The sequence below is a fragment of the Agelaius phoeniceus genome, chromosome Z (genome assembly GCF_051311805.1).
Source record: "Agelaius phoeniceus isolate bAgePho1 chromosome Z, bAgePho1.hap1, whole genome shotgun sequence".
Lineage (NCBI taxonomy): Eukaryota > Metazoa > Chordata > Aves > Passeriformes > Icteridae > Agelaius > Agelaius phoeniceus.
This window is the reverse complement of record NC_135303.1, coordinates 56,141,836-56,168,321: the sequence shown is the minus strand read 5'-3', so window position 1 is coordinate 56,168,321 and position 26,486 is coordinate 56,141,836. Positions and strand designations below refer to the sequence as shown.

General features: G+C 39.0%; 1 protein-coding gene across 2 annotated transcripts in view; it reads left to right on the top strand.

Moving 5' to 3' along the window:
• The window catches only part of DAPK1 (death associated protein kinase 1), an 83,864-nt gene that overhangs the window by 25,647 nt on the left and 31,731 nt on the right, over positions 1 to 26,486 (top strand). For both annotated transcript variants that reach the window (XM_054652133.2, XM_077172143.1), the window contains exons 3-5: positions 13,602 to 13,823; positions 24,259 to 24,397; positions 26,230 to 26,359. In XM_054652133.2, coding sequence (XP_054508108.2) covers positions 13,602 to 13,823; positions 24,259 to 24,397; positions 26,230 to 26,359 — 491 coding nt within the window. The remainder of the gene's footprint in view (positions 1 to 13,601; positions 13,824 to 24,258; positions 24,398 to 26,229; positions 26,360 to 26,486) is intronic.

Sequence of the window (26,486 nt, the reverse complement as noted above, 5' to 3'; positions counted from 1 at the left end):
TACCTCTTCATCTGAGTAGGAAGAGCTGAAGCACTGAGAGCTGTAATTGGTGCATTAGAATCTCTTGGAGACTGACTGTATTACTGTAGAAAGTGAAACTTATCAGTAATGTTAGCAATTCTAAATGTGCAACTGTTTGGATGACAAATTTCCTTAGTCAAAACTAAATGTAGAAAAAATATTATATTTTGAGAAAGAATCTGAATTTAGAAAACCACTTATTTTTAGTAATGCTGATATGGACTTGCAACATTTTATTTTTCCTTTTTTTCAGTTGTATTAATTATAACTGCTCATATTTGTTGAGCATACTCCTTGCATTCATTAAAGTATCAGCATTGGTTACAACAGTCTCCAGCCTTTCCTTCAGTGTAATAGTTTTTCTAGTGTTTGTAAAGATCATTAAAATAGGCATGTGGACTTCTGACTGTTTCAAAACCCTGACTGCTGAGGTCAGAAATGGAGGTGGTGTAAGGTCAAACCTTACGTTCAGGAGAGAGCTTCTGTGCACAACATCCAGTTGCAGAAGTGGGATGCCTTCACGCTCCAGCTTCATACTTTATAAAACCATCTCTAGAAATCACTTAATCCATTTCTCGGCTTTAAAAGAAGATCAACTCAGCTATCTGTAAATATAAAGTAAGGTTAATGGTAGTTTCTGCATAACACTGAAAAATGAAACATTCAGTACTCTTTTCTTGACTAAATGCATACTGCTAGCATTTTTATGATAAGTCAAAGTAAGTTCTTATAGGCAGAAATCATATTAAAAAACATTCAAGGAATATTTTAAATATTTTATGTTTTTTTGAGAGAAAGTGTATATGTTGCTATTTTTTTCATGCAATGAAAGAGGTCCAATAGATGAATAAAGTGATGATGCATCTATTTCTGATATGAATTTTATACAAGATTTTTAATTTTCAGTGATCTGTTCTTATTTGTCATTTAAGTTCTGAAAAAGTTAGATAATCAGACCTCCAAAAACTGGATGTTTTCCTGTATTCTCAAATTCCCTCTAGGAGTCTAGCTGGAAACCTCATTTTTTTTCCACAAGGAGCAAGAATGCAAATAAAATGCGTGCTTATGCAAATAAAATGCGTGCTTAACCTGAGCCCGTGTAATTATTCCGCAGTCATGCTCCAAATTTGCTGTCTCTCTAGTGCTGTACAACAGCACTTCCAAATCCTACCAAAGGAAGAGAACACTGTGTTTTTAATGAAGTGAGCTGTTTTGGCACCGGTGATTTTCATCCATTACTTTCAAAAGAATGCTGTGATTGTTGCTGTAGCAAAAAGTTCTAATAGAACATATTTCCATGTTAAACAAAACCATGTTATTACCAAAGTAATAAGAAGCAGCCATCTTCAGTTCAGCATATTTTAACATAAAAGCTGCGTAGATTGAATTGCTAGGTCATAGGCTTTATTTTTCCTTTAAGGAAGGGGGTTGGAGACACTTAGAGGGCTAGAAGTTAGCTATATAAAAAGAAAAAGAAAATCCTTGTCACTGTCTTTTCTCCTGGCTCCAGTGATTGAATCTGTGCTGTGCTCTCAGATTGGACAGCATTCAGGTGCTGCAGTTTTCTGTCTTCAGAGTTAGAGCTATATGCATGCAGTAAGCCAAAGAAAAATTATTTTAGTGTGTTTTTGGGTAATTGTGCCATTTAGTTCAGTTATGGTGAGACTGTTGATAAAGAGAGGAAGTAAAAAAACCTAAAGCTAATGGGAAGGAGTTATATTTACATCTTTGAAAGAATAGTGGATTGAAATTAGAAAAGAAATGTGAAACTTCATACATAACAGAATTTCTGTGAGTGAAATATCTTGGCAAATGCAGGAACTTCAGAAGGTTTGTACTTTAAATGTGGCAGTACTTAAAATTAACTGAGCTGGACCCAAAAGCAAGTGGGTAGGTAAATGTCCAAGAATTTTTCACTGAAATACTATTGCTTAAGGAACAGATTTTTTTTTTAATACATGTGAGAAGGGGAAGATGTTGGGGAGGGGGAGATGGATAGTTTCTATATTGATGCTGGCTATCCAGCAAGATTTGTAGAGCAATCCTTTTACCCATGTTGCAGATTGATGGGTAACTGTGTGATGTGCCATCTGCTTAAGTGTTTAACATCTGTTTAACTGTTAAGTTAAACTTAGTCTTTGTGCATATATGCTCTTACTTTTTATTTATTCATTAAAAGACCTCTAACAAGTAATTAAGCTATCTAAATAAAAGGGAGTAAATAACCTTGAAAGCAGCAGAATTGTATTTTTAATGAGGTGTGTTCACATTAACGACTTGGATTACTGTTGGATCCCTTTTTTTGGTAAAGTATTTGTTTAAAACTGTGTGTGTTAACTGGAACATGCAATGAACATCCATTTCATACATCCACAGCTGAGAAAATAATAGGTGCTGAAGAACTGTTTCTATCTACATACTGAATAAACCCTACTGAGTGTTAAAAGTACTGGGTGAGTGTGAACATCATGTTCGGGATTCAGCCCACTGTTTAATCCAGAATAGAAGCGTAATTATCAGGATGGTTTGGGTTTGGTTGGTTTTTCTTTTCAGTTATGTTTTTGGTGTGCTTTGCCATTTTATTGTGAAGGTAAACTAGGTAAGTGGGGAGGAAAGCAAGTGTCAAGCAGAGAACACAGTCTAGACAACCAGAGGGTGATTTGGAGAAGGGCATCTCTCCAAATCTCTCTCATCTCTCATTAGGAGAGACTTTGTGGGGACTACTGAGTCATTTCTTTAATTGAGCTTCTGGAAGAGGTCTGAATACCTGGCCACTGTGCTGGAGTTGGGTGAATGTGTAAGGACAGGAAAGAGCAGTAACAATGAGAGCAGAGCTGAAAGGAATTAGGAGAAATTTGTAATTTTTCCTAGTTTTGGACAACAATGACTTGAAGACTGAGATTTATTGAAATACTAGAGAAGATGGACTTTCAAGTGCTGAAGCTGCAGATTAAGGTGGAGGTCTTAAAAATCTGGAATTTAGATAGCTGAGTGAGGAACATAAATACAGGGGACTGACAGTGGTGAAAATCATTAGAAGGAAACCTTCCTCATGTATTAAAAGAGCACAGTGAATGGGATGAAGAGAACTGAAGCTGGTAAACAGTCCATGAAAGCAAGTCCTAGGCAAAAGTCCTAGGCAAACTTCATTGTCTAATAATTTTAAACAATTATGAAATGACTTCATAAGCCTTGACTGTCTCACAATTACATGCTTTGTATGGCAGTTTCAATAATAAATATCTGTTGAAATACTGTACATATTGGAAAATCGAGCTTTCCATTCTTTGCTGTAACCCCCATATTCCTCTTCCTCATTCTTTTGAGCAAAGGTATCTTTAAATAGAGGTAAATTTGAGTTCAATGCAAATAAATTCTTCAGAGGTGATGTTCTTATGATTTATTTATATTAAATTTGTGATACATGTTTCTGTTTTAATGCTTTGTTGTAATTTAATATCTTTGCCTTTATTTTGGCAATTGAAAGGGTCTTGAACATTAACAACATTCATAGATTCATATAATATGCTGAGTTGGAAATGACCTATCAGGATCATTGAGTCCAGCTCCTGGCCCTGCACAGGACATCTGCAAAAAACACACCATGTGCCTGAGTGTTGTTCAAATGCTTCTAGAACTCTGCCAGGCTGATGCTGTCACTACGGTCCTGGGGAGCCTGTTCCAGGGCCCAAACACCCTCCTGATACACAACCTCCTGTGGTGGTTTGACAGGAAATGTGTTTTCTGGGATGCTGTGGTCAGGCCAATGGATGCTCAGATTTCAATATTGGCACCTAATATGGCCATTGGGACATTGGGTCTGCCTCTGAGCACACGGGGTTAAAAGCAGGGCTCTCCCCTGGGAGGCTTTCTTGGGTTCCGGTCAGTGAAAGGTTCAGAGCTCCCCTGCCCGGCCGCGGGCTGGGCGGGGCAGGGGCAGCCATGGGGCTGGGTGAGGTAGGCCCAGGGGCAGCCATGGGGCCGGGTGAGGTAGGCCCAGGGGCAGCCATGGGGCCGGGTGAGGTAGGCCGGGCCTGGACAGAAGGGAGGGGAAGGCCCCTGCAGGATGGAAGGGTGGAGGAGCACTGAGAGGCATCGGGCAGCCACCCCCATCCCTCCCAGGAGAGACAGAGAGAGAGCCTGTGCCTGTGCTTGTGCCACCTTGAAATTGAATAGTGGCCGGCCGAGAAGGAGAAGGGGTGGGGCAGCGAGAAGGTGCCGGGCTGGGCAGCTGTGAGAGTTCTGAGAGACAGAGCCTCAGATTTTTAACCCTTTTCTTGGATGATGGAAACCTTGCAAATGCTAATCCTCCTGGAGTTGAATGAGAAGAGAGATAGAGATGAGATAAGAGGAAATGGGCCATGAGAGAAATAGAGAAGAACTCAGGTGGAAGAGATGATGGAGTAGCTTATGCTGGACTCTTTTTGTGTAGCCATGGACAGAGCCATATTCCTTGTGATACAGGGACTGCATTCTAGGGGGAGGCAATGCCTCAGGACCAAGAGGGTTCAGTGTGGGTACCCCTCGGCCCCAGGGGGTGAAAAATATGGGGGGGACAGATGTCCCAAAGTTGAGACTGTGCCATTTTGGAGTGGGACAAAGCATCCTTAAAAGTTGACCCTAGAAGCAGCTCTGGTCCGTGTTCAGTGGTGAGAGCGCTGGACATGAAAGGAAGAGGTCACCATTGGCACAAGAAGGAGTCCTTCTCTTAATGAACTGAGGATTGAGTATTCTGAAGGGTGGTGCTGGACCGAGAGTCGATGATTTGGGGGATGTATTGTATTGGGAATTTGCTGGGGAGGAGGAGGAGATGTATTTGTGAAGTTTTCATTTTCCTTGTGTGTTTCTTTTTTTTTCCTTTCCCTTGTAGTTTAGTTAATAAAATTTTTTCTTTTCTAAGTGGGAGCCTGCTTTGCTTATTCCTGGTCACATCTCATAGCAGAAACCAGGGAGAGAGTATTCTCATGGAGGCACTGGCATTGTGCTAGTGTCAAACCATGACACCTCCCCAGATACAGCTTCAGGCCTGAAGGTTCTGTCACTGGGCACCACAGAGGAGAGATCAGTACCTGCCCCTCTCTTCCCTTCCTGAGGAAGTTGTAACTGCAGTGAGGTCTGTCCTCAGTCTCCTCCAGGCTGAACAGATCAAGTGGCTTCAGCTGCTCCTCATTCAGCTCCCCCTCAAGGCTGTTCTCCATCCTCATGGCCCTTCTTTGGGTGATCTGTAATAGCTGAATGTCTTTCTTATATTGTGATTGAACATCATTTACTTGTTCCTATACTGTAATGCCAGACTATATACTGACAGACTGAGAGAGTTGGAGCTGTCAACCTGGAAAGAGAAGGTTCTGTAGGGAACCTCAATACCTGAAGGGGGGCTTAGAGGAAGGCTGGAGAGGGATTTTTCACAGGGCATGTAGTGATAAAACAGGAGGAATGGCTTTAAACTGAAAGGAATTCTTAGAGTAGATGTTAGGAAGAAATTTCTAACTGTGAGGGTGGTGAGGCACTGAAGGAACTGCTTGCTCAGAGAAGTTGTGGATGCCCCATCCCTGAAAATGTTCAGTGCCAAGTTGGATGGAGCTTTGAGCAATCTGGTTTAGTGGGAGGTGTCACTGCCTATTGCAAGGGAGTTGGAGCCTGATGTTTAAGGTCCTTTCCAACCCAAACTATTCTATGATTCTGTTAATGTGTGACACATCTTAACTCACCTAAACATTCCTTTAAAGAGGTGAAGCAAACAACAGTTCAGCCACATCTAATTAAATATAAAGGGGTTGAACTAAAATACAAATAATTTCTGTTTTGAACTGTTAATCAATGCATGCAGGTGACTGAAAGCAACCAAAAACAACCACAGCTGAAATGCAGAGAATAAGTTTATTCCATTACCTCTCTGACTGGAGGATCCTGAAACAAGGCTGGGCAGCAGTGACACGAGTGAGGGCACAGGCACCATCAGGCTCAGCCCAATCCTAGCGGGTGGCAGGGCTGCGGCTGTGCCCATTTATCCAGGGCCTGAGCACGTGTAGTTTAGCACCATGCTGTGACCTCCCTGTGCTTTTTATGGTCTCTGCTTTGATCTTTCTCCCAACAGGGAGCTGAAGCATGTCTGGGATAGGGCCTACAAGTCTCTGTAAACACTTATGTTATCTCTACATGGAAATTCTACTTCTCCAAACAGATAGAGGATAAACAGCAGTAGATTTAATATATGGTTTCCCACACTGTTTATTCTCTAGGCCTTGGCATTCCCAGCTAGAGCAAATCCACCATCTTCCTTGCCATTCTTCCCCCTTTAACCATTTCTTCTGAACACAAACAGAACTTACATCACTTTTTTCAAGTGTATCCATAGCTGTTTTCACATTGAATGACATAATAAAGCATCTCTGACTCTTCATAATGCCTTCCACTCTTCTCCCCCCTTCAAGGTCACCTGCCAACACTTGGGAATCACACTGAGCACATCTACTTGTAGCTCCATGGGAGAATTGGTATAACCGCGTCAGAATACAAGATTTCACTGAAATCCTGTTCAGTTTTGAGCTGTGGATTGAAGTGAAGCCATTTTTAAAAGGAAAAAATTGTGAAGGCATTCTCCTTGGATAAAAGAGAGGACTGCATTCTCCTCTGGTAACATAGCAGCCATACCTGGCAAGGGCTATGCATTAGCTTTCAGACAAACTATAGCAGCAGGATGAAAATATTGCAGGCATTTTGACTTTAAATTTCATTTTCAAGGTGCTATATATCTAATTAAAACCCTTTTCAAGGACAGAAACTCAGTTACTTCTAATGATAAAATGTATCAGATATCTATTTGCTTCACACTATAATGTGTATAAAATAAACAGTAAACAAAGTATAATCCCAAAATATCATCCATTCATATTTTTTATCCTGTGTTTAAAATCCTCATAGTAATATATATAGAGATACTGTGCATATTTATATGTACACAGAGAGTGGCTGAAACTTGTGCTTTATTCTACTTTATGAAGTTCAGTCTAGTCGTGAGATTGCATTATTTCTAAGCTTCTTATTTGTAAATGCGAAGAGTTTTTCAATCATCTGCAGTTGATGTTTACTGCCAAATGGCTGATATGGGAGCCTCATCTCTGTCTGGTGGCTTGTGCTAGTTAATAAGTGCTCTTCAGCTCAGCAAATGTGTGCACAGGTGTGTGCATGTATTCTTGCTCCAACTGTTTAACTTGTTTGACATTAAGTATGTTGGAAAAACTTGATCATGGTTCTGTCAGTGGAATAAGAAAATCCTAAGTAGATGATGATCTTCAGGTGAGGGTGCTGGGGAAAGGACATGGAAAGTTGTACAGGCATGCTTGGTCTTACTTTTGACATCGAGGCACAGTATGTAGCTGTCTTTCTGCATCCCCTTCTCTCTGGGCCAGCCAGAGCCATCTGATTTTTCTGCTCAAGCTTAACTAATTACTGTACTGAGGAGCTGTGTTCAGTGAGATGTCTTGACCAAATCCAGGAATTCATAAGCGGGCTCCATAGGAAGCCTTGGCAATGGCAGGCACTTGCCTTTTTTTATGTGTGGCACAGAAAGCAGTTTAATTCTATGATAAACCACCCTCACCGTAAGGAATTAAAATACCTTGTTGCACTCAGTACTGCATACACATGCATATCTGTACACGGACAAAGTAAAAGTCTCTTGTCTTTTCATCACTTTTTCTCTTCTTCCCCATCTCCAATATAACTATTCCACTAAAATTTTTCATACACTTCTTGGAATAATATGAAGCATTTAAGAAATAATAATAAAAACCAGTAAACAATATATATTTTTCTGAGATACCTTATTTAGATCTGTCATAATTTTTTTTTATCATGCTCTTACGTCATCCCTTAGGACTAGTGGCTCTTCTGGATATCTGAGAAAACAGTGAAGAAAATCACTTTTCTGTAAGCTTAGCAAACATCTAGAGAAGTCTGTTAGCAACCTAATGAAATTACAGAAATCAGCAGAGCAGCAGAAACTTCCAATTTCATCAGTATTATGTGCTGAGGTTGACAGCACAAGACAATTTCTGCAGGATATAAATACATAGCTAAAAGGCATGATTTGTTTTTAAAATAACCAAACCACAAAAATGTGAGGCACAAGCTTTAAAATGTTGGGGAAATTAATAGATTGGACAAATTCTCTACTTCTTAGTGTCTGGTTTCAGCTGTAATAGAGTTAGTTTTCTTCTTAATAGCTCTTACAGTGCTGTGGTTAGGATTTAGCATGAGAATAATGTTGGTAACACCACTGAGGTTTCTGTTGCTCCTCAGTAGCACTTACCTTAAGGCAAGGACTTTTCCTCTTCCCATGCTCTGCCAGACAGCAGCTGCACAAGAAGCTGGGAGAGTCTGCTCAGCCAAGACAGCTGACCCCAACTGGCAAATTTTGGGCCATGTTATATACCATACCATGAAAATCATACCCAAAATATAATCCAGGGGGAATTTATCATAAGAGGGGTCATTGCTGGGGGATGGATTTGGACATTGGTTTGTGCTGAGCAATTGTATTGTGCATTACTTTTCTCTCTTGGGTTTTTATTCTTTTATTCTTCTCTCTCTTGGGTTTTATTACTCTCTCTCACACCCGCTTCTTTCCATTGTTACTGTTGCTGTAATTGGTTTTATTAGAATTTTTATTATTATTGCAGCTATTATCTGTTATAGACTGTTCTCATTTTAACCCTTGAGTTTTTAATTTTTTTCCTGATTCTCCTCCCCATCACAGCATGAATGGGTTGGGGAGAGGTACGTGATTGCCATTCAATTACACAAAGTTATGGTAGGCACTTTAGTCTATAAATATGTGTTAAAATTTGACTTAGCCCACCTGCTTCTTACATGGCTTGAAACCTCAGATTCTGACTGCTTCATGTTGTCATGTCTTAGATACTCCAAAAATGCTTTTATTAATTTAATTTTTTAGTTAACAGTTACACTGTTCCAACTGTATTTGAATAGATAGTACAACAGCAATGGATAGCAGTGGTTACTGATGGGGCTGACTGATGCTGGGGTGCTCCTGGGGCTGCACATCTCCGGGTCCCTTGCCCTTCCCTGCAGGAGATCTCTGAGGAAAGACAGACATGCGTGCAGTATGCTGATAGGTGTTCTGTTGGAGGAAACAAGTAGTCCCATCGTCAAGTTGCAGTTTCTTCCTCAGGCTAATCTAATAGTATTATGTAAATCTCTCTCTGTTGGATTAGTGTAATTTTAAAAAGAGAAGTAGTCAAACAAATAGTAAAAGTAGTTAAATCTCAGTACATTATGTTTTCAGAGTTGTGTACTGAATATCAAATTTTTAAATAGGAAGAAAATCCCTGCATGTCAGAAACATAGTGAGGCACTTATTACTCTGATTGCAACTTAATGCCTTTTCCTTACTCCTATTTCCTGCTCCCATTAAACTTTGGAAGGCAAGTCTTCTGGACCAACTCTGTGTCCAGCTTAGAACTCTTTCTCCAGGTTCTTGGAGCAAGAGTTTTACTCTTCCAAGAACAAACTACCTGGATAGAGCTGGTGCAGACAGCTGGGAGTGGGAAAGAATACAGGGTATCTGCCACCCCTAATCACTGTCATCATCCTTGTGGAAAAAATGGAAGTACTCTTTTGTGTTTTCCCTTTGATTCTAAAGGAATTTTTATATTTCTGTATTTAAAACTTTCCTTAATTCATGCTGATGAGTAGTTTTTTTTGTGATCCCACTAAGCAAGGACCAATAAAGGTTGACATATAGGGGCTTTATTGGTGCTTTCATCCCCTATCTGCATGACTTTTGCTTATATATATATTGTAAAGGGCAGTGGGTCTCATGATGTAAAAAGGATACAGAAATGTCATGATTAGGTAATGGGGTAAGTACTTGTTCTGAAGTGAGTCTGAAAAATCACTGGATGTGGATGTATGCCAAGTGTCCCACAAAGAGTAGGTTTAAGGTAGTAATTAAGGGCTGGTTGAGTTAAGGATTACAAGATCACAAAACAAATTACTATTATTAGCAGAAGTATTTGTTCTTACATCAAGCTGTCATCCTGCCTTGCTGTTTAACCTGATCCTGCTATGTGGAAAAAGAATGATGTCGGACACTTTATTAAGTGTGAATTTGTGATTTACTTTGGGGAGAGGGCGCAGGGTGATTAGTGTAATTTTCTTCTAAAACGGCTGTCATTTTTTGACTTCATGCACTTTAAAGCAAACCTACAAAAGCAATGAAACTTAAAAAACTAAAGGACTTTTCTGGCTTTGAAGATAGTGTATGAATGAATGCTGAATCTGAAAATGTAGGATCTTTGGGAAGATATTACTGGATATTCTATGAGTGTTATGTGTGCAAAGCTGATTTATACTAGCTTGTCACTGCAGTTCTGCAAGGGAAAGCCCAGTAAATACATTTTGATTTACATATCTCCTCTGCTTTTAAAACAGGAGTTTAGAGAGAGTTGTAAAATGGTGTGGCTTAGGGATCACAGGAATGAAACAGCCCCTTTGATTGCAGCTTAAGTGTGATCTGCATGTACAGCGTTTAATAACAAGCAGCTAATTGTGTGGTTGTGTGCTGAATAAATACCACAACAGCAACAATAAGAAGGTTATTTGGTGTATAACTGGCACTTACTCACAATACCTGTTAGCTGATGAACTTCTTACAGTCTTGAGCAGTGTCAAAGATTTTTGGAGCTTCACCTCCTGTCAAACCGTGGATGAGACCAATCTTTAAAGTAAAATGTTTTAAACAATGTATTGGACTTCTGATAACACTTTTATATTGAATAGTGATAGGTCAGGGCATCCTTCCAACAGGTGGTTGTGGACAGAGAAAATAGTGAACGACTGAAAAAATAAATGGCATATCTCAGGAGAGAGGAGATCTACTTGTTGTATGTAGTCCCCTTTGCTCCAGGATGTCAACCTCATGCTGTAACGTCATAGTTGACCCATTGCCAAAATAAGATTAAACAGTCTTAGCCTTAAAGGCATTGGAAGCATGAAGTGGCTTTGGGGAATGATGTAATTCAAATATGCATAATACTATGTAAAAATCATCATGTCAGTAAAACACAGACAACTCTTAATCCCCGCCAACTTTTATAGTTAAATCTTGGATATCAGAATATATTGAATGTCTGTGTATTTCTGAGTTATGTTTTTCCTTTTTCATTCCAGAGCTGATGTTAGATGTAATTTTGGTTCTCATATTTTATTTTGGGGGTTGTTGTTTCTGTGTTTGTTTGATTTGCATTGTAGGGATTGTGTAGGGATTACAGGGGGGTGAGGGTGGGTAGAGGGGAGGACAGGGGAAGGTTGTTTCTTTTTTTTGTTTGTTTTGTTGATTTTCCAGAGTAAAGCAGTAGCTTTTGCTAAATTTAGAGGCTGTGCATTGATAAGAGAGTGGTTAGCCATGCAGCATTCAAGCCTGTGGATTAATCATAAGCAGAAATATTTTTCTTCCTCTATCAGACGTTTTAGACTTCTAGCCTGAAAGCCAGCCAGGTGGTCAAAAGACAAACAGCAGCTTTTGACTTCCTTGTGATCTATGAGCTTAAGTAGCTGTTTGGAGTTGTGATGATGTCTGCATCTGTCTACTACTCCACTTTGTTTTTTCTTTGAAACTGTGAATTTTCTGCAAAACTGACTGCTTTTTAAATAAAGCTTTGTATCTCTGTGGAGATGTGCATGCTGTGGGGGAGAGTGTGAGACAATCCCTTGCTTTTCTCACTGGAAGCAAGAGCCAGAAAGGCTGTGTTTTCAATCCAGCAGTGCAAATACCTCTACTCTGGCAGTGCAAAATTGCTCAGACCTTGGAGATCAAACTCAGTTTTTGTGAAATTGGACTGAACCAGACAGAGAAGGCTGATGACCTTAGGATACCTTGTCTAGCTCTCTGCTGTCAGTTTACGATGACACGGGTATTCCAGAGGTCTGTGCTTTCTCTTTCAGTCACATATGAAAGTCTTACATGTCAAAGAGCGTCTCTGATAACACTAGCAGGCCAAGTCTGGGCAAGTGAAGCAGGTCTTCCAACCTGTGTGTGATGGAGAAGAGGATATGGTGTCGTCTGAAGCACTGCTCTGTCCACTGCAGTTTGTAATAATAATGTGGGGGTCCCCATATGGAAATCTGATCCTTGAAAACTTTATGTGAAATTGGGGGCGGGTGGAATTTAAGGCAAAGTCATTTTTCCTGCAATATAACATCTTCTCACAAATTCATGAATTGATTTCATTAAACAATGAAGAATTAAACTTGAATGGTGATCATAATACTGAAACAAATCTAAACCTCAACTTTAGACTGTTGAGGTTTAAGACTTCTCTCAAAGTTTCCTTCACTCACTACCCATGGCTGCATTCAAAGATTTCCCAGATGGTGGTGGCTACTCTAGAGTGTCTTTCTAAGAGTTCACATGAAAGGTCCTGTCTTTGCCCTGTCCTTCCACGAGTGACAGTCTTGCCCAACTGCATGTCCCAGTTCAAGACAATGTGTCATCACTCAGGGTACTATGTGGGATCAGCACAGTAAGGGTGGCATGAAACGTGTAGCTCTGAGTGCTATATGGCTGTTCAAGTAGTCAAACCTATTAAGGCTAGCTCTGATTCAATTGCTGTTCTAAATCTGCTTTAGAGAACAGATCTTCTTCAGTTACCAGGGTAGGGTAACTTCAAAAAATGTTCTCCTTAGTATCATTCTGTAATTCTATTATTCCTTCATATGGTAAAAAAAACAGGACCAGAATTTCCTGAGACTCCTCAACAAGAGATTAGGGAAACTTAAAAGAAAAACACTTCTAGAAATCTTGTTCTTTCTTTAAATCAACATTAGGCTCCTGGAGATTCCTGATCTAGATCCATATGTGCATCTAGCAACAGCAGGCTTGTACATCAGGGATGGTGTGCTGGAGTCAGCAGCTTCCTGGAGTTTCTTCTGTTTTGTAATACAAGCACAGGTTTTGTTTCTCAGTATCTCGTTACTTTTCTCATCTTCAAACTTGTCCTTAACAAGATGAGTAATTCTTGATACTACTGTATTTAGTCAGTGCTTTCAAAATCCAAAGCAGTGTCATGAAACCAAGTTTTGTTTTAAAATTTTTTTAAAAAACAAACTTAAGGATAGAATATATATAGAATAAAGTGAATATTGACAAATAATGTAGATTGTAAAAACTACGAATTGTCCCAACTGCAGAACAAAGGAAAAATATTCAACAAGCATATGGGAGGAGAAAACCAGAAACCATTACTTTTGCCCAGTAATCCCCAGTGCATGTATTTGTCAAAAATCCGGTGGTCCTCACTGGTAAGGTGCTGCCTTTTACTTACTGATGTGCTGAAATGTGTACATTTGTGTTACAATTTAAGATTTAATTAATCTTAAATTACATTTCCTGCCTCTTCTAGGTTTTCTTCAAGTGCTATTGTAGATGGCATAAGAAGCAGTTATATTCTTAGGTCAGCCAGAGTTATAAGCTGATTTCCCCCACCACAGCAAACAGGTTACTCTTAACTCTGAATTGTCTTGAACTGAACCCTTGTCATCTCTTTGTTTTTCAGTGGGCAGTTTGCCGTAGTGAAAAAATGCCGCGAGAAAAGTACCGGCCTGCAGTTTGCAGCAAAATTCATCAAGAAAAGGAGAACGAAGTCCAGCCGTCGTGGAGTGAGCCGGGAAGATATCGAGCGAGAAGTTGGAATACTGAAAGAGATTCGGCATCCCAATGTGATAACGCTTCATGACGTCTATGAGAATAAAACAGATGTCATTCTCATTCTGGAGCTGTAAGTAACTCTAGAAACCCACAGACTAGTAGGAGAATATTTGTTTCTTTGGTTTTTAAAAACAAACCAAAATTTGAGAATTGCAGTGGTTCAATGGAAGTTCCTTATCACCCCAAAAGAAAACAGGTAATAGCCTTAGAAATCTTTGGTTTTTAGTCAGTGTTATAGTTTCCTGATTTCCACACATATTTTTCACTCTGAATGCACTACAAAGTTGTTTTTTTTTAAAAATCAGCATACTTAGCATTTCTTTTTTTCTGCTTTTTACTTTAATCACTGTTGATGTTGTGGATCCAAAAGAATAGCCTGGAATTAATATACTGATTTGAAGATCAGAGCATAGGAAAATAGAGATTCTAAGTGGAGATTAGTTTAGGAAATTTCACTGTGTTTTGTGTTGGTGTAAAGTGGCCTCAGTGAATGCTTTTTCTCATTTTCTGACCCACACAGAACAGAATTTTCCCACAGTTCTCTCTTGTTAAAATGAGAACTGAACTTCCACACAGTTTCATACTGGTTTAATTACCAATTTTGCATCCAATGTCATTGCTAATAGATTGAGCTAAATATGTCAGCAGAAGCTACTTCTCCATTTTTTAAAGTCTGGCTTCCAGTTCCTCAAAGACTGCAATTGTAGGAGTTAAGCCTTAGTCACTTGTTAAGAGTTTGTCAGTGGTGCTGCTGGAATGTGCATATCTTTACACCGGTGGCATGCCTGGAACTTTTTTATTGCCATACCTGCTCAGTATCAGTTAACCATACTGTACAGTAAGAAATTCATGCATGCAGAAGACTTGGTACTGGAATCTTGGGCAGCACTTGTGTCTTTTTGTGGGCTGTTCATGTGGTTTTTCTTGTGCAGGTTTTGTCTTCCTGTTTACTAGATTTAATAAATTGTATTTCCACTTTATAAAGGTACTTCAGTGTTGCATGGTTTCAGTAACATATACATTTACAGTATAGATTTAAAAAGGAAACTGGGATGTAGCTTTTGGAGTTCCATTCTTTCTATGGTCTATATATGCATGATACTACTTTGTTATGTTATGTTTTCTTATGCAAACATATTTTTACACTTCTAGTCCAGCATGTGATATCTTATTGTAATAGTTGTAGTCTGGCTTGGTTTTTTTAGTTCCAGTTGTATACACTTGAATTAGTTTGCCAAATGTGGATAATTTAAACAAGTATTTTTTTCCAAACTAAATTATCATCTGGTATAAAGTAAAAGTTCCTTATATTCTTACTATTTCTGGGTTTTGTTCAGAATTCTTTGAAGTGTGATGTGAATACACAGCAAAATTGTGATGCTTCTTCCTCTCCCTATTTGATACTAACTCTCATGTTCTCTTGCTCTACAACTTTACTGTCAGAGTATTGCTGCTTCTGCAGCTCCTTCTGCTTTGAAATCTGTACAGATGAAATCAGGCCAGTGTCTGTACTTGAAAGCTGTGAGGGACACTTGGAAATCACGGCAGTGGTAGGAGGAATGGGACTACCCCACCCACCCCCACTTGAGGCATGGAATGGGAGCTCTTTGGGCAGCAAGGTTGCTCTGTGTGTGTGTGTCTGTGTGCAACCACCGCTGTCCATTGAGCAGAAGAATGACTATCTGCATATTTCATAAGCTTGATGTCATGAAGCTCAGCAAATTATTTGTATTGCAATTTAGGTAATTGTTTTGCAAGGTGAGCAACCCCTATATAGTTTCAATCTGAGATTTTTTTTTTCACTTTTCCAAACTGCTTTGTGAGTCTTTCAATTGAAGAAGTGCTGTTTTGGATATCATAAAGGTAATGCATTTATTTATTTAGACAGTCAAAGAGGAAAAGATGATGTTAGCAATCCCTTTGTAAACTTGAATATGCTAACTGCTACAAAGTTTTGTAGTTCTCAAAATCACTGTGATGTTACATAAAGCTATTGAATAGACAGGATTGTCATTTTAATCGCATGCTCAGACATAAAATATGTAATCCTTTTTCTCTAATGTTCTAATATTCACATTTTACCTAAGGACCTTCCCTCTTGACAGTCTTTGTTCTTACAGAGCAATTTCATATGAACAGAAATAAAGCTGAAATCTCATTAAATAACCTGTTTCTCCATCTTCAGAATCTACCCTAAGTGTCCATTTTCCATTTTGATTAGAACATAGTATTTCCCGGCTCTTGTGTTCTGTTCTGACTACAATTATGAGGCAGTATACCACACAGAGACACAATTTTGTATGATTGAGCAACCACAGCTGCCCTTTTGTTGCCATATGTCAACATGCACAGTCCCAGGGTGACAGGGTCTATGGCCTATTCAGTATTGATTTTTATTTTCTGCTTCAGCAAGAGGTTTGCTATATTGCATACAGCCTCCTAAACATTTTTCTGCCTTACTAATTGGCAGTTTCTCAGAGGTGAGCAATTGACTGAACAAGGGGGAATGGCATCACATTGAAAAATGGCACACTCAGACTGGTTATTAGGAAGAAATTCTTAACTCTGAGAGTGGTGAGGCACTGGAACAGGTTGCCTGGAGAACTTCTGGATCTCCACTCCTGGAAGTGCTCATGGCCAGGTTGGATGGGGCTCTGAGCAACTGGTCTAGTGAGAGGTGATCCTGCTCATGGCAGGGGAGTTGGAGCTTGATGATCTTTAAGGTCAGCTTCCAGCACAAACCATTCTCTGATTCTATTCAAGGTCATGATTTATATGCAGGAATATGTGGGCAGTTGGTTAATTATTGCAGTGGCCAAGTAGGTACTCAAAGCACCGAATACAAAACAGAGCTACTTTATCCACATAGCTGTTAGGAAGTTTTTCTTTGAACTACTTTATATCAGGAAACTGATTTATAAAAAAACCCAAGTTCTACGAAATATTTAATTTATGAAACTTTAAAACCAAATCTTTCCTTAAAAGATTCAGCAGCCAGGGACAAGCATGAAATATCCTTGAAGAAGCTTACTTTATTGCAGTATTTTGGTATATTTAGAGCATTCAGACATATTTTCATAACTCTAGGTCTTAGTGAAAAATGTCTCCTTTCTTGACTTGGAAATAACCTTTTAAATTTGCACTCTGTGGACTTTTACATCATCTTGAAAGGAATATTATGCATATTACATACAAACTGGAAGCCACTGTCTTTTCCTCATCTGACTTAAAACCTGAATAGTTTTCTTTTTTTTGCTTTTATCACACAAATAATTGAATTAGTCTGAATTTTTCAGACTAATTTTACATTTTTCTATCCAGCTGCAGCTATTAGTCTGTCATATGTTAGCTGTACTAAGTTATTTCTAGTGAGCTCTGCTGAAGCCATCATTTTTTCAGACTTCACAGACTAGAAAACACAGATGTCCCTGCAGTGATAATTATTTTCTGTTCTCAAGCATGTTTTGCACCTACTTGATTCCCCTTTTCCTGACCTTAGATGCATAATTTCTCTCTTCCATTTTATTTCCTCTTCCACTTTATTAGGTCTTTATTTAGACTGCAGACGTAAAATATACTCAGTTTGTGATTCTTTGTGGAGTCTTGGTTATGGTTTCTTGCTGCAACACAAAAAATAAATATTTTCATCCTATATTGTACAGTAGTTCCTTAAAATTCACAAAAGGAATGCAGGTGGTCTGTTTTTGAAAAATGGCTTGATAGCAATACCTGACTCCTTTTACTCGGTAGTGTATTCTGAATTTGAAATCTAGATTTAAGATGGTTATCTCTTCTAGCATGGTTCTGAGTGACAATTATCTGTTCTATAAACTTTTTAAAATAGAAAGTTTTGAAAGTATTAGAAGCATTTGTGCACTAAATACTAGGATTTATACTTCATTTGAAAGCATAAACTTTATTTTAGACTTAGTCCTGTATCTCACACTGTCTCTGACTTTCTGCTTTGGTGGTAGCTTCATATTGTTAATCAAAACAGAACAGTGCAAGAGGATGATACATCCTTGTGTAAAAAATTATGACAATTTCATTAATTGATCATTGAAGAGCAAATAAGAGCATGTAACTGTGAACTCTTGAAATTCCTCTTCTATCTTATTGGGGATTTAATTTAACTTTTTACAATTATGCTCAGGAAGAGACTTAAAGCCTATTTTCCAGAGAAGCTTGAAGTCTTCACAGGGCTTCCTTAATTTTTGTTGTCTTTTGGTAGAAATACCTCTGAGATTTTTGTAAATTTTACCCATAAGCAAATAAGAAAGTTATTATCAAGTAGCTTTGCACTGCGGTTTGAGAGAAGGATTAAATATTTGGTGCTTCTGGCATGTATCAGGCAGTTAGCAAACCCTGTGACACCAATTTGTAGATCTTGTGTCACCTTTGGATTTCAAAATCCTAAATTCCAGGCCCACAGATAGATGCACAGAAAATATGTAGACAGGTTGGAACAAAGGCTTGACAGGGCTGACAGGACAGGCTCAAGAGCTGGTATGACTCTGCCACACAGTGAGCAGGTCTCAAAGGGAGAATTGCATTCCCTGAGCAAAATCATTGCCCCTCATGTTTGGTAAACCCAAATGCTCCTCATTTATTTATCTGAATGTTGTAGACGAGATCAAAATACTAAGGCACTCTGCTGGGCCAAGGTAACCACCTGCTGTACGCAGACTTTGGGCACTTCAGGAATTTCAGTGATGAAAACCTAAATACCAGTGGTGTTTGAGTGCAGAAAAGATTCACAGGAGCGCTCATGCCCTCTCCCACTCACCCAACCCCCCCTTAGTGGGACTCAGCTGCTTAAAATATAGTGCAGGTTTTGGTGCATGTGTTCTGGCTGAACTTTGAGGCCCATGCTTCTTGTTCAGTATAATTGAAGAATTTAGAGAGGATTTCATGACAGTTGATGTCTGTAATGGAAGCTGGACAAATCAAAATGAAAAGGCGTGGTGATGCTGGAACATGTTTTCATTTTTCTGGTAGCTAGATAAAGAAAAATGTAAGTGCAATGTTGTTCAGCCAGTAGGTAATTTAATGAGCTAGCAGCCCTGTTCTGCTGTTTCAAAATGTTTGGTACACTTTGTACTTCTGAGGAGTGGGTTGGTAACTGCACAATTCATAAAGGCAGTGAAATGAAGTGGATGCAAACCCCGTTATTCTTACGTAAAACAGAAGTAATAATATATGAGTCTAGTCTTGGGCTGACAACTGTATGACTGGATGTCATACAAGACAGATTTGACCACAGAATCCCTAGGGAAAACATTTATTTTACAAGTTGACAGAATAAATGTTTGGACTAGAGAAGAATTCAGGTAATTTATCAAATTGCATCTGTTTTAAAACTGGAATAAATTGATGGCATGCTTCTTTAACTTTGTTTATGTTGTTTTGAAATCTAAGCAAGATAAATGTTCCTTCAAGGGATTTGGGTCTAGATTTTAGGGTTCATTTGTAGATTTTAAAATTCATTAAAAATCCTTTGATAATCATTAATTATCATTTAGGTGCTGTTGCATAATAAGCAGTGTGATCATAGCATATGACTGAGTCATTACGAGGTGACCATGCTGACTTTGAAGGTTAATTGATTCTAAGTTCCCTGAGTAGGTTCCCCTAATGACTTCCTCTGAGATCTGGCGATAGTTCTGTTTCATAGTTAAGAAAGCCTGGCAGCTTGCAAAAGCACTATACAGAAATCCTTTTTCCATGGGCGTGATGTATTTTATTTCCCAGAGGGAGGTGTGTGGGTTGCAATCACATCTGTCAACCTTCCTTTGGGGAGGCTGGGAAATGCTTTTACCACTATTGCATTTTGTAAGAAAGAGCACAGTCAGCTGAAAGCTTTAATTTACTTCTCTCATTTCAGGAAAGATAGCACTTCTGCCTAGAAGTATCAGTGAAATAACACATACCAGCTTTGCTCTTAGTGAAAATGTTTATACAATATACTTCTAAAAACATGTGCTCTGCTACTTTAAAACAATATAAAAAGTTGTGTTATAATGATGAAATAGATTTTCTCAGCCCTTATGACTTTCTGTGTTATAACATGGTCAATAATGCATTAGAATTAGGTGGAATTAAGATGTGAATGCCACAAAGCACAAACTCTTATTTTGTTGAGTATGATATTTCAACAGCATATTATGACTGCAGAATTATTACTAAATTTAAATGTAAACAGAAAGATTTTACACAGGAACATTGAAGAATTGAAGCTTTAGAGGAAAACACTATGTGAAGGAGAACATGGAGGCTTTGCAGCCATAAAGGAATTTAGCTGTGACTTGACTTGTAATTAAGTTTCTCTGTTAATAGGTTGCTGTCCATCCTTTACGTACTGGCATTTTGGCATTTAGAGTTGTCTTAGGGTACAGAAGAACTGATCAGGAAGCTGTCTGGTAATTCGTACCAGCAAACTGAGACATTGAAAAGAGAGAAGCTCTATGCTTCTTAGGGATACCAGGTAGAGATACTCCAAAGTCCTCCATAGGAAGATGGACTAGTGCTTGGTGAACCTCTTGCCTCTGCTCCCTTCAGGAAGCACCTTTATCCACTTGGTGGTTGGGGGCAGCAGTCTTTAGGATGTTGGTTGTGTGGGCCCCTCTGTAGAGGCCCAAAGGCAGGCTGGGAGCCAGTTGTGTGGCTTGGGAAATGCATGCAGTGGTCTGGTTTCAGTCAGATTTCAGCAGAGTGTTTGTGCACCAGCATCCCCAAAGCCAATTTAGAAACAAAGGCCCACTGTAATGGAGGTAGAAACAGTGTACTTCTTGGTAGAAGATGATGTTCATAAAGACCAGTCAAAGGTGCTGATGTATGAAATTACCTGTGCCTTCTTCTTTAGATTAACACTAGTTCTGTGGGTGAGATGGGATATCCACATTAGTGGAATAGGGCTCTCTCCTTGCTTCTGGCTCCACTTTGAAGGTGACTCTGATTTACAAAAACATGCAGTGCTTATATATTGTGGGACTCTGTTACACTGGCTGAGGCATAGGACTAGACTTGATGCCCCTACAGCGTTTCAGGAGGCTTGTGAAGGCTGCAGTAGCTTACACAGCCAGTGTCTTTACTGGCTTTTTCTAACCAATTTCTTCATCTGTGATATCTGGAGGTCTAGTAAAGATCCTCTAGTTATTCTACACATGTAATCCAATTACAAAATCTGTAAAACCTGGCTCTGCTGATAAATCTGAGGATATTGTATTTCAGTCAATTAACTGTGGAAATCAGACTTGTAAAGCATGTTGAGTGTAGACCTGTATTAACCCTCCACAACTCACTTGAAGATTGCCCTGCAGCGATAGCATGGGTTTTTGTATGCCCATGGTAGTACAGCTTAACATCAGATATTCCTGAGTCAGCAAAAAGGTAAGGAATAAGCAGTCTCCTGACAAGCATGAAGAGGAAGCTGAAAGAGGCAACTTCCCATGGGGTCACTGCCTTACACTTGTGAGAAGGGCCTCCCTTGGAGGTTGCCTAGTGCAGAGGAGCCAGGCATTTCTGAGCTTCCAGGTAAAGTTCCTTATGCATGCTAGTATAACCTTTTACTCATCATTGCTATAAAAACCCTTTTCGCTCATGCTTTATGTCTCTACCATAAGTAAGCAGCAGAAGCGGCCAGGTGGGAACTGTGCTTTCCAGCTATGGCAGCACCCCAGGGGAGAACACGGCTTCCAGAGCTCGCCCCCACAGCTGAGGAGTTACCAGCAGGAGAATTCACCACGGCCCCCTCTCTGAGGTGAACCCACGCAGGATCTCCTCCTAGACATCAAGAGCGAGATGTGTAACATGAGGGGGCACACCAGAGTCCCACAGACCAGGGGTACAGCTGCTCCTGGAACAACACTTTGAGTGCATTACAGCTCGTCCCTCCTCACTCGCCTACTCGTTCAGCAAGGGCTGCCAAGTCACTTAGGGTAACAGTGCTTAAGCATCAAAAAAGCACACAACAGATTGCAAAAATCTACCACTTTTGCTAAAGAACTTTCAGTTTTAAAAAAGAAAAAAAAAACCAAACATTTCAAGCCTTTTCCCTTCCCTCGCCCTCAGTTTTGAGATTTGCAAGCACTAGGTGTATCACCTGTGAAACACAGATAATGTTTTATTGCACACAATTATAAGGCTTATGGTGTGTCATTAAAGAAAGGTCACTACAATTAATCTGTGGTAAAGACAGAATAATAGTACTCAGCAGTCTAGAATCAGAATAATTGCAGATAAGAAGAAACTGGAGAGGCTCTTTCCATTTTACACAAATGCAGGTATCTTGAAAAGTTGCAAACTTTAGGAATTAAATCTTTTTTGGGGGGTCTATAAGGAATGTGTATGATAAGTGATAATCATAGATGACTATTATGTTTTACAGACTGCATATCTTTAAAATGCCAAGAGGAGTTAAGAGCAAGTTTTGCCAGCCATGAAGCATAATACCACCTCTGTGACACTGTCACAGTCTGTTTTAGACTGCAGGGTGGACAGCACAGTGCTTGGAGAGGCCATGGCTGCAAATGCCTGCCTGAGTACTTCTCTTTGTGATTTGTGATGACTGATGAAAGGCTTAAGCACCAGCAGGAGATTTTGCTGTTTTCCAGCTGCTTGAAAAGTGGGACCAGATGCAGTCTTACAAGCTCTTACTCAGCTGAGGATCCATCTTCTCTGGTTCCCCAAACTGTGATAGCTAGCCCAGTGCCAAGCCACGCTGAGTGCCTACATTTGATGGGTTTTGATGGGGCAGTAGCCACAGTGAGTCTGCCTGCTCCACGTGGCAAGGCTGTGCTGCAGTTTACAGCCACTCAACAACTGCAGCCAACATCCTTTTGTAAACATGGGGAAGCAAGCTTCACGTGATGCTTAGGCCTTTAGCCCAGTAATTGGAAATGAATGTCACCGTTCAGTGCAGTGCTGCAGAGATACAGACATTAGCCTGAAAATATGTTTTTGTTCTTTTTTTTTTTTTTTATAGTCAGAAGCAAACAATGAGAGAATATGCATGTGTGTCCATTTGGAAGACACTTCTGACCAGTCTCTGTAAAATAACAAGTTGGATTTAATCATTAGGAATTCCATTTTAATGTCTCTACAACAACAACAAAAAATCATTAAAATGACCTCTCATCCTTACAGTCTATAATTCTTATATTTTAATGGCACTTTGTTTCAATAATTGCTTTCATGCAGAAAATATTACAACACAAATAATACCCTAAACAATACTCTCATTATTGTCTAGGCAGCTCAATGAAAGCTTCAAGAACTCATTAAAATACACTTTTCATGCAATTTGCATTACAATAATGCAGATTAAGTCCCTGAAAAAGTAGACATGATAAAGAAATCAAATGTATTTCAAGAAATTTGCCCAAACTATTTACCCATTGTTATATGTTAATCACCACCTCATGTTTCATAATCAGAGCTTTAAATCATGAACAGATTATTTTCTTTTCCTGCAGAAAAGCAATAAAAATTAGAGTGCACTTTCTGAATTTGTGTTAGTATCATTACAATGAAAAACACAGGAGATATTATGACCATTTTTGCAATCTCTAAGACTATTCCCCTTGCTTTCACAGATGGGAAAAGTAGTTTGCCACAGTGGGCAAACTACTGTGTCCTTCAGTTGAAACGTGTCTGTTATTTGGGAATAGCTGTAGTTCTATCACTTCAGTATCACTTCAGTATCTCTTCATGCTGTTGACTGGGTTAAGAGCTGCTTGACTGAGCTGAGAAGAGGATCATCTTCTCTTTATTCCTCTCTCTCTCTCAAATGCAAAAATCCAGATGTGCTTATGTACTCTGTCTTACCTCTTTTCTTTCTGCTGGCGGGCTAGAACACTTGCTGGAAACAGTCTTAAGGACATTTCATTATAGAAAAGGTTTCCCCATGTTAGAGTACAAATACAATATAGGTGCTGCATGTAATACAGTATTTCAAAACCAGAACCTATTTTCAAAAGTTGGATGCTCTAGGGAGTTTAGAAACTAAAATAGGATAGCTGCCAATAAATATTTCAAAATAAGATTTAATTTTTTTATTTTTCAATGAGGGTGTAGAAATCTGGTGTTTTACTGATATGAGCCAATTCATGTTTTATTTTCTAGATAATGTCATGTCCCATTGTGTTGGTATGTTTTGAGTCTTGTTACTTCATATTTAATGGTATTCTTTTAAATGTGCATACAGAGAGTAGGAGGCTTTTACTTCATTTAAATTTAAATACTGTTAACTATGTTTGTTCGGATTTTCTGAACTTTTTTTGTCTGAAAGGAAGACTCTTTTTACTGTATTCTTTTCAGGGGAAGGGAGGGAGCTACTAATTCTTTTGGGTATTGAATTAAGTACTTTTCATCATTTTTTCTGATATTTGAAACATTTAAAGCATCTGGATCCTTTTCAGGGCTCTTCAACGTTTGAGGACAGCTATACTAAAAGGAACCCACTGGTTAAAGCAAGCTTGTCAATAACTCTGCTTCTACTCTCCAAGTGTTGCAGGTGGGGAGCTCTTCGACTTCTTAGCTGAGAAAGAATCTCTCACGGAGGAGGAAGCCACAGAATTTCTCAAACAGATACTTAATGGTGTTCAGTATCTCCACTCTCTGCAAATTGCCCACTTTGATCTTAAGGTGTGTGGAACAGATAAAAACTTCAACTGTAATCAACATCCATTGAAGTCCTTTGTAATTCTAGCCACAAATCAGTCATCATGAAGATCTTGGCCACAGTTTTGTTTTGCTAGCTTATGTAGACAGGGGGAAGCTCAGCCATTGGAAAGAAGTTACTGAACTGTAAATAGTTCCTGTCTGGGAAATGTTTCTTCAGGGGGAAATGGCACCTTCTGACAAAATTAAACCATTCTGAGAAAACAACCCTGAAATAAAAATGAGGACTATGATTTTTTTTTCAATGTGAATGGGATCGGGGTGAAATATTCTGACCTAGATGCCTTTTTCAACTGTGGGTTTTTTTAGGTGCTTAATTGAAACTGCACTGAGTTAAGTACAAGGATTTTTGTGGAGCAGGCAGCAGATTTCCACTGATGTCTTTTTCCCTTTTTGGGGCTTTTTTGTTCATTTTCAGAAAAGTTATTAATTGCGTCCTTTTGATAACGAAAGCAGAGCTTTTTGTATCTAAATTCAGCAACTGCTTTTAAATGTTTCAATTTCAGCACATTTTCCCCCAGAAGATGTTATTTTTCAAAGGTAGACAACTAAACATTCCAGAAGTCTTCTGAAGTGGGCAGCTATGTCTGTAAGAGAAAAAGGAGACATGATTATTTCATTACAATTGAAATGTAGTTCTGAAAGGGGGATGAGGTAGGGAAGGGGATGGCTTTCAGTGTAAGCATACCTTTTCCAGTTTCATCCTCATCACCTCAGTAATATATTTGGTCTTTGTATGACAGTCAGCAAGAGAAAAAATTTGTAAAGCTAGAAAGAATTGTATTTCTTAGAGTATGAAATGTGAATTTTTGCCAATCTGTTTGTAATTGAACAAGTCATCCTTGGATATCAAAAATTTGTGCATTAAAGTAGGCAGCAAAGTGTAGACCAAAAAAATATGGAACGGAAATGCAAAAATTACTTTTGAACATATCAGGTCCTGTGATTGGGGACAAAAGGTAAAAGAAGGGTAACAATGAAGAGCTGTACTTTATGACTCCAGAAGCCCCTAACACTCTGAACAGGATGGATGTAGCTACAGAACCTCTTCAGAGTACACCAGCTTATAGACATAACAGGACATGGTGACTGAGTAAAAGTCTGACCGATTAAAGTGATGCAGTGTAGAGACAGCCCCCTTTGCTGATAATCCTGGCATTTCATCTTCTCTGTTCTGGCTTTGAAGATCTTTGGTGTAAAGTAATGTGAAGTCCATATTTCAAAATTAGCTAGAAAAGACAGGAGAACCTTCTCTTTTTCCTTCCTTTTAAGTATGTTGAGCCTTAAAATCTGGGAGCTGGACCACTCCAGAAGTTTCTCTGGAAGATCCAAAGGCAACAAGATACACTTCCCTGATTGCTTATGTGGTGTGAAAGAAACATCTTTCAGAGACTAATGTAAACCAAACCCAGTAACTAGTTTACAGGGTTTTGTTTCCTGCACACTCCCAGCTGTGCTGGAATGGCTGTAGCACAGGATCTGTGATCTTTTCTGGGGGACAGTGTGTTTCACTTAGGGTCAGTCCACATGAAAACTGCAACTGTGGTATCTACAAGAAGTAAAATCTTGGCCTTGTGGAAATCTTAGCGCTTCAACATCAACATGGAATCCTAATTTACTGTAGTTACTTTGGGCATATGTTTGATCATAATAGGAAAAGTCAGGATTTTTCTGCCTAAAATACAATTCAAGTGTCTAACAGAGGTAAAAAAGAATGTTCAGTGGTGAAGAACACTTGTACAGTTTGTACCTGTATGTAATCTCTCTTCCTCTCCCCCCCTTCCTCCTTCTCAAAGCCTGAAAATATAATGCTGTTGGACAGGAATGTACCAAAGCCTCGCATCAAGATTATTGACTTTGGTTTAGCACACAAAATTGACTTTGGAAATGAATTCAAAAATATCTTCGGAACGCCAGAGTTTGTTGGTGAGAAAACTGTTGTTTCTTCAAACTATTCTTTTTCAGTCTCTGAAACAGTATTTGTGGCTTATCTTGGCTTGGCTGATTTACAGAGTATGAAATTTGTGTGTAATTTGTGACATTTTGAAATTTA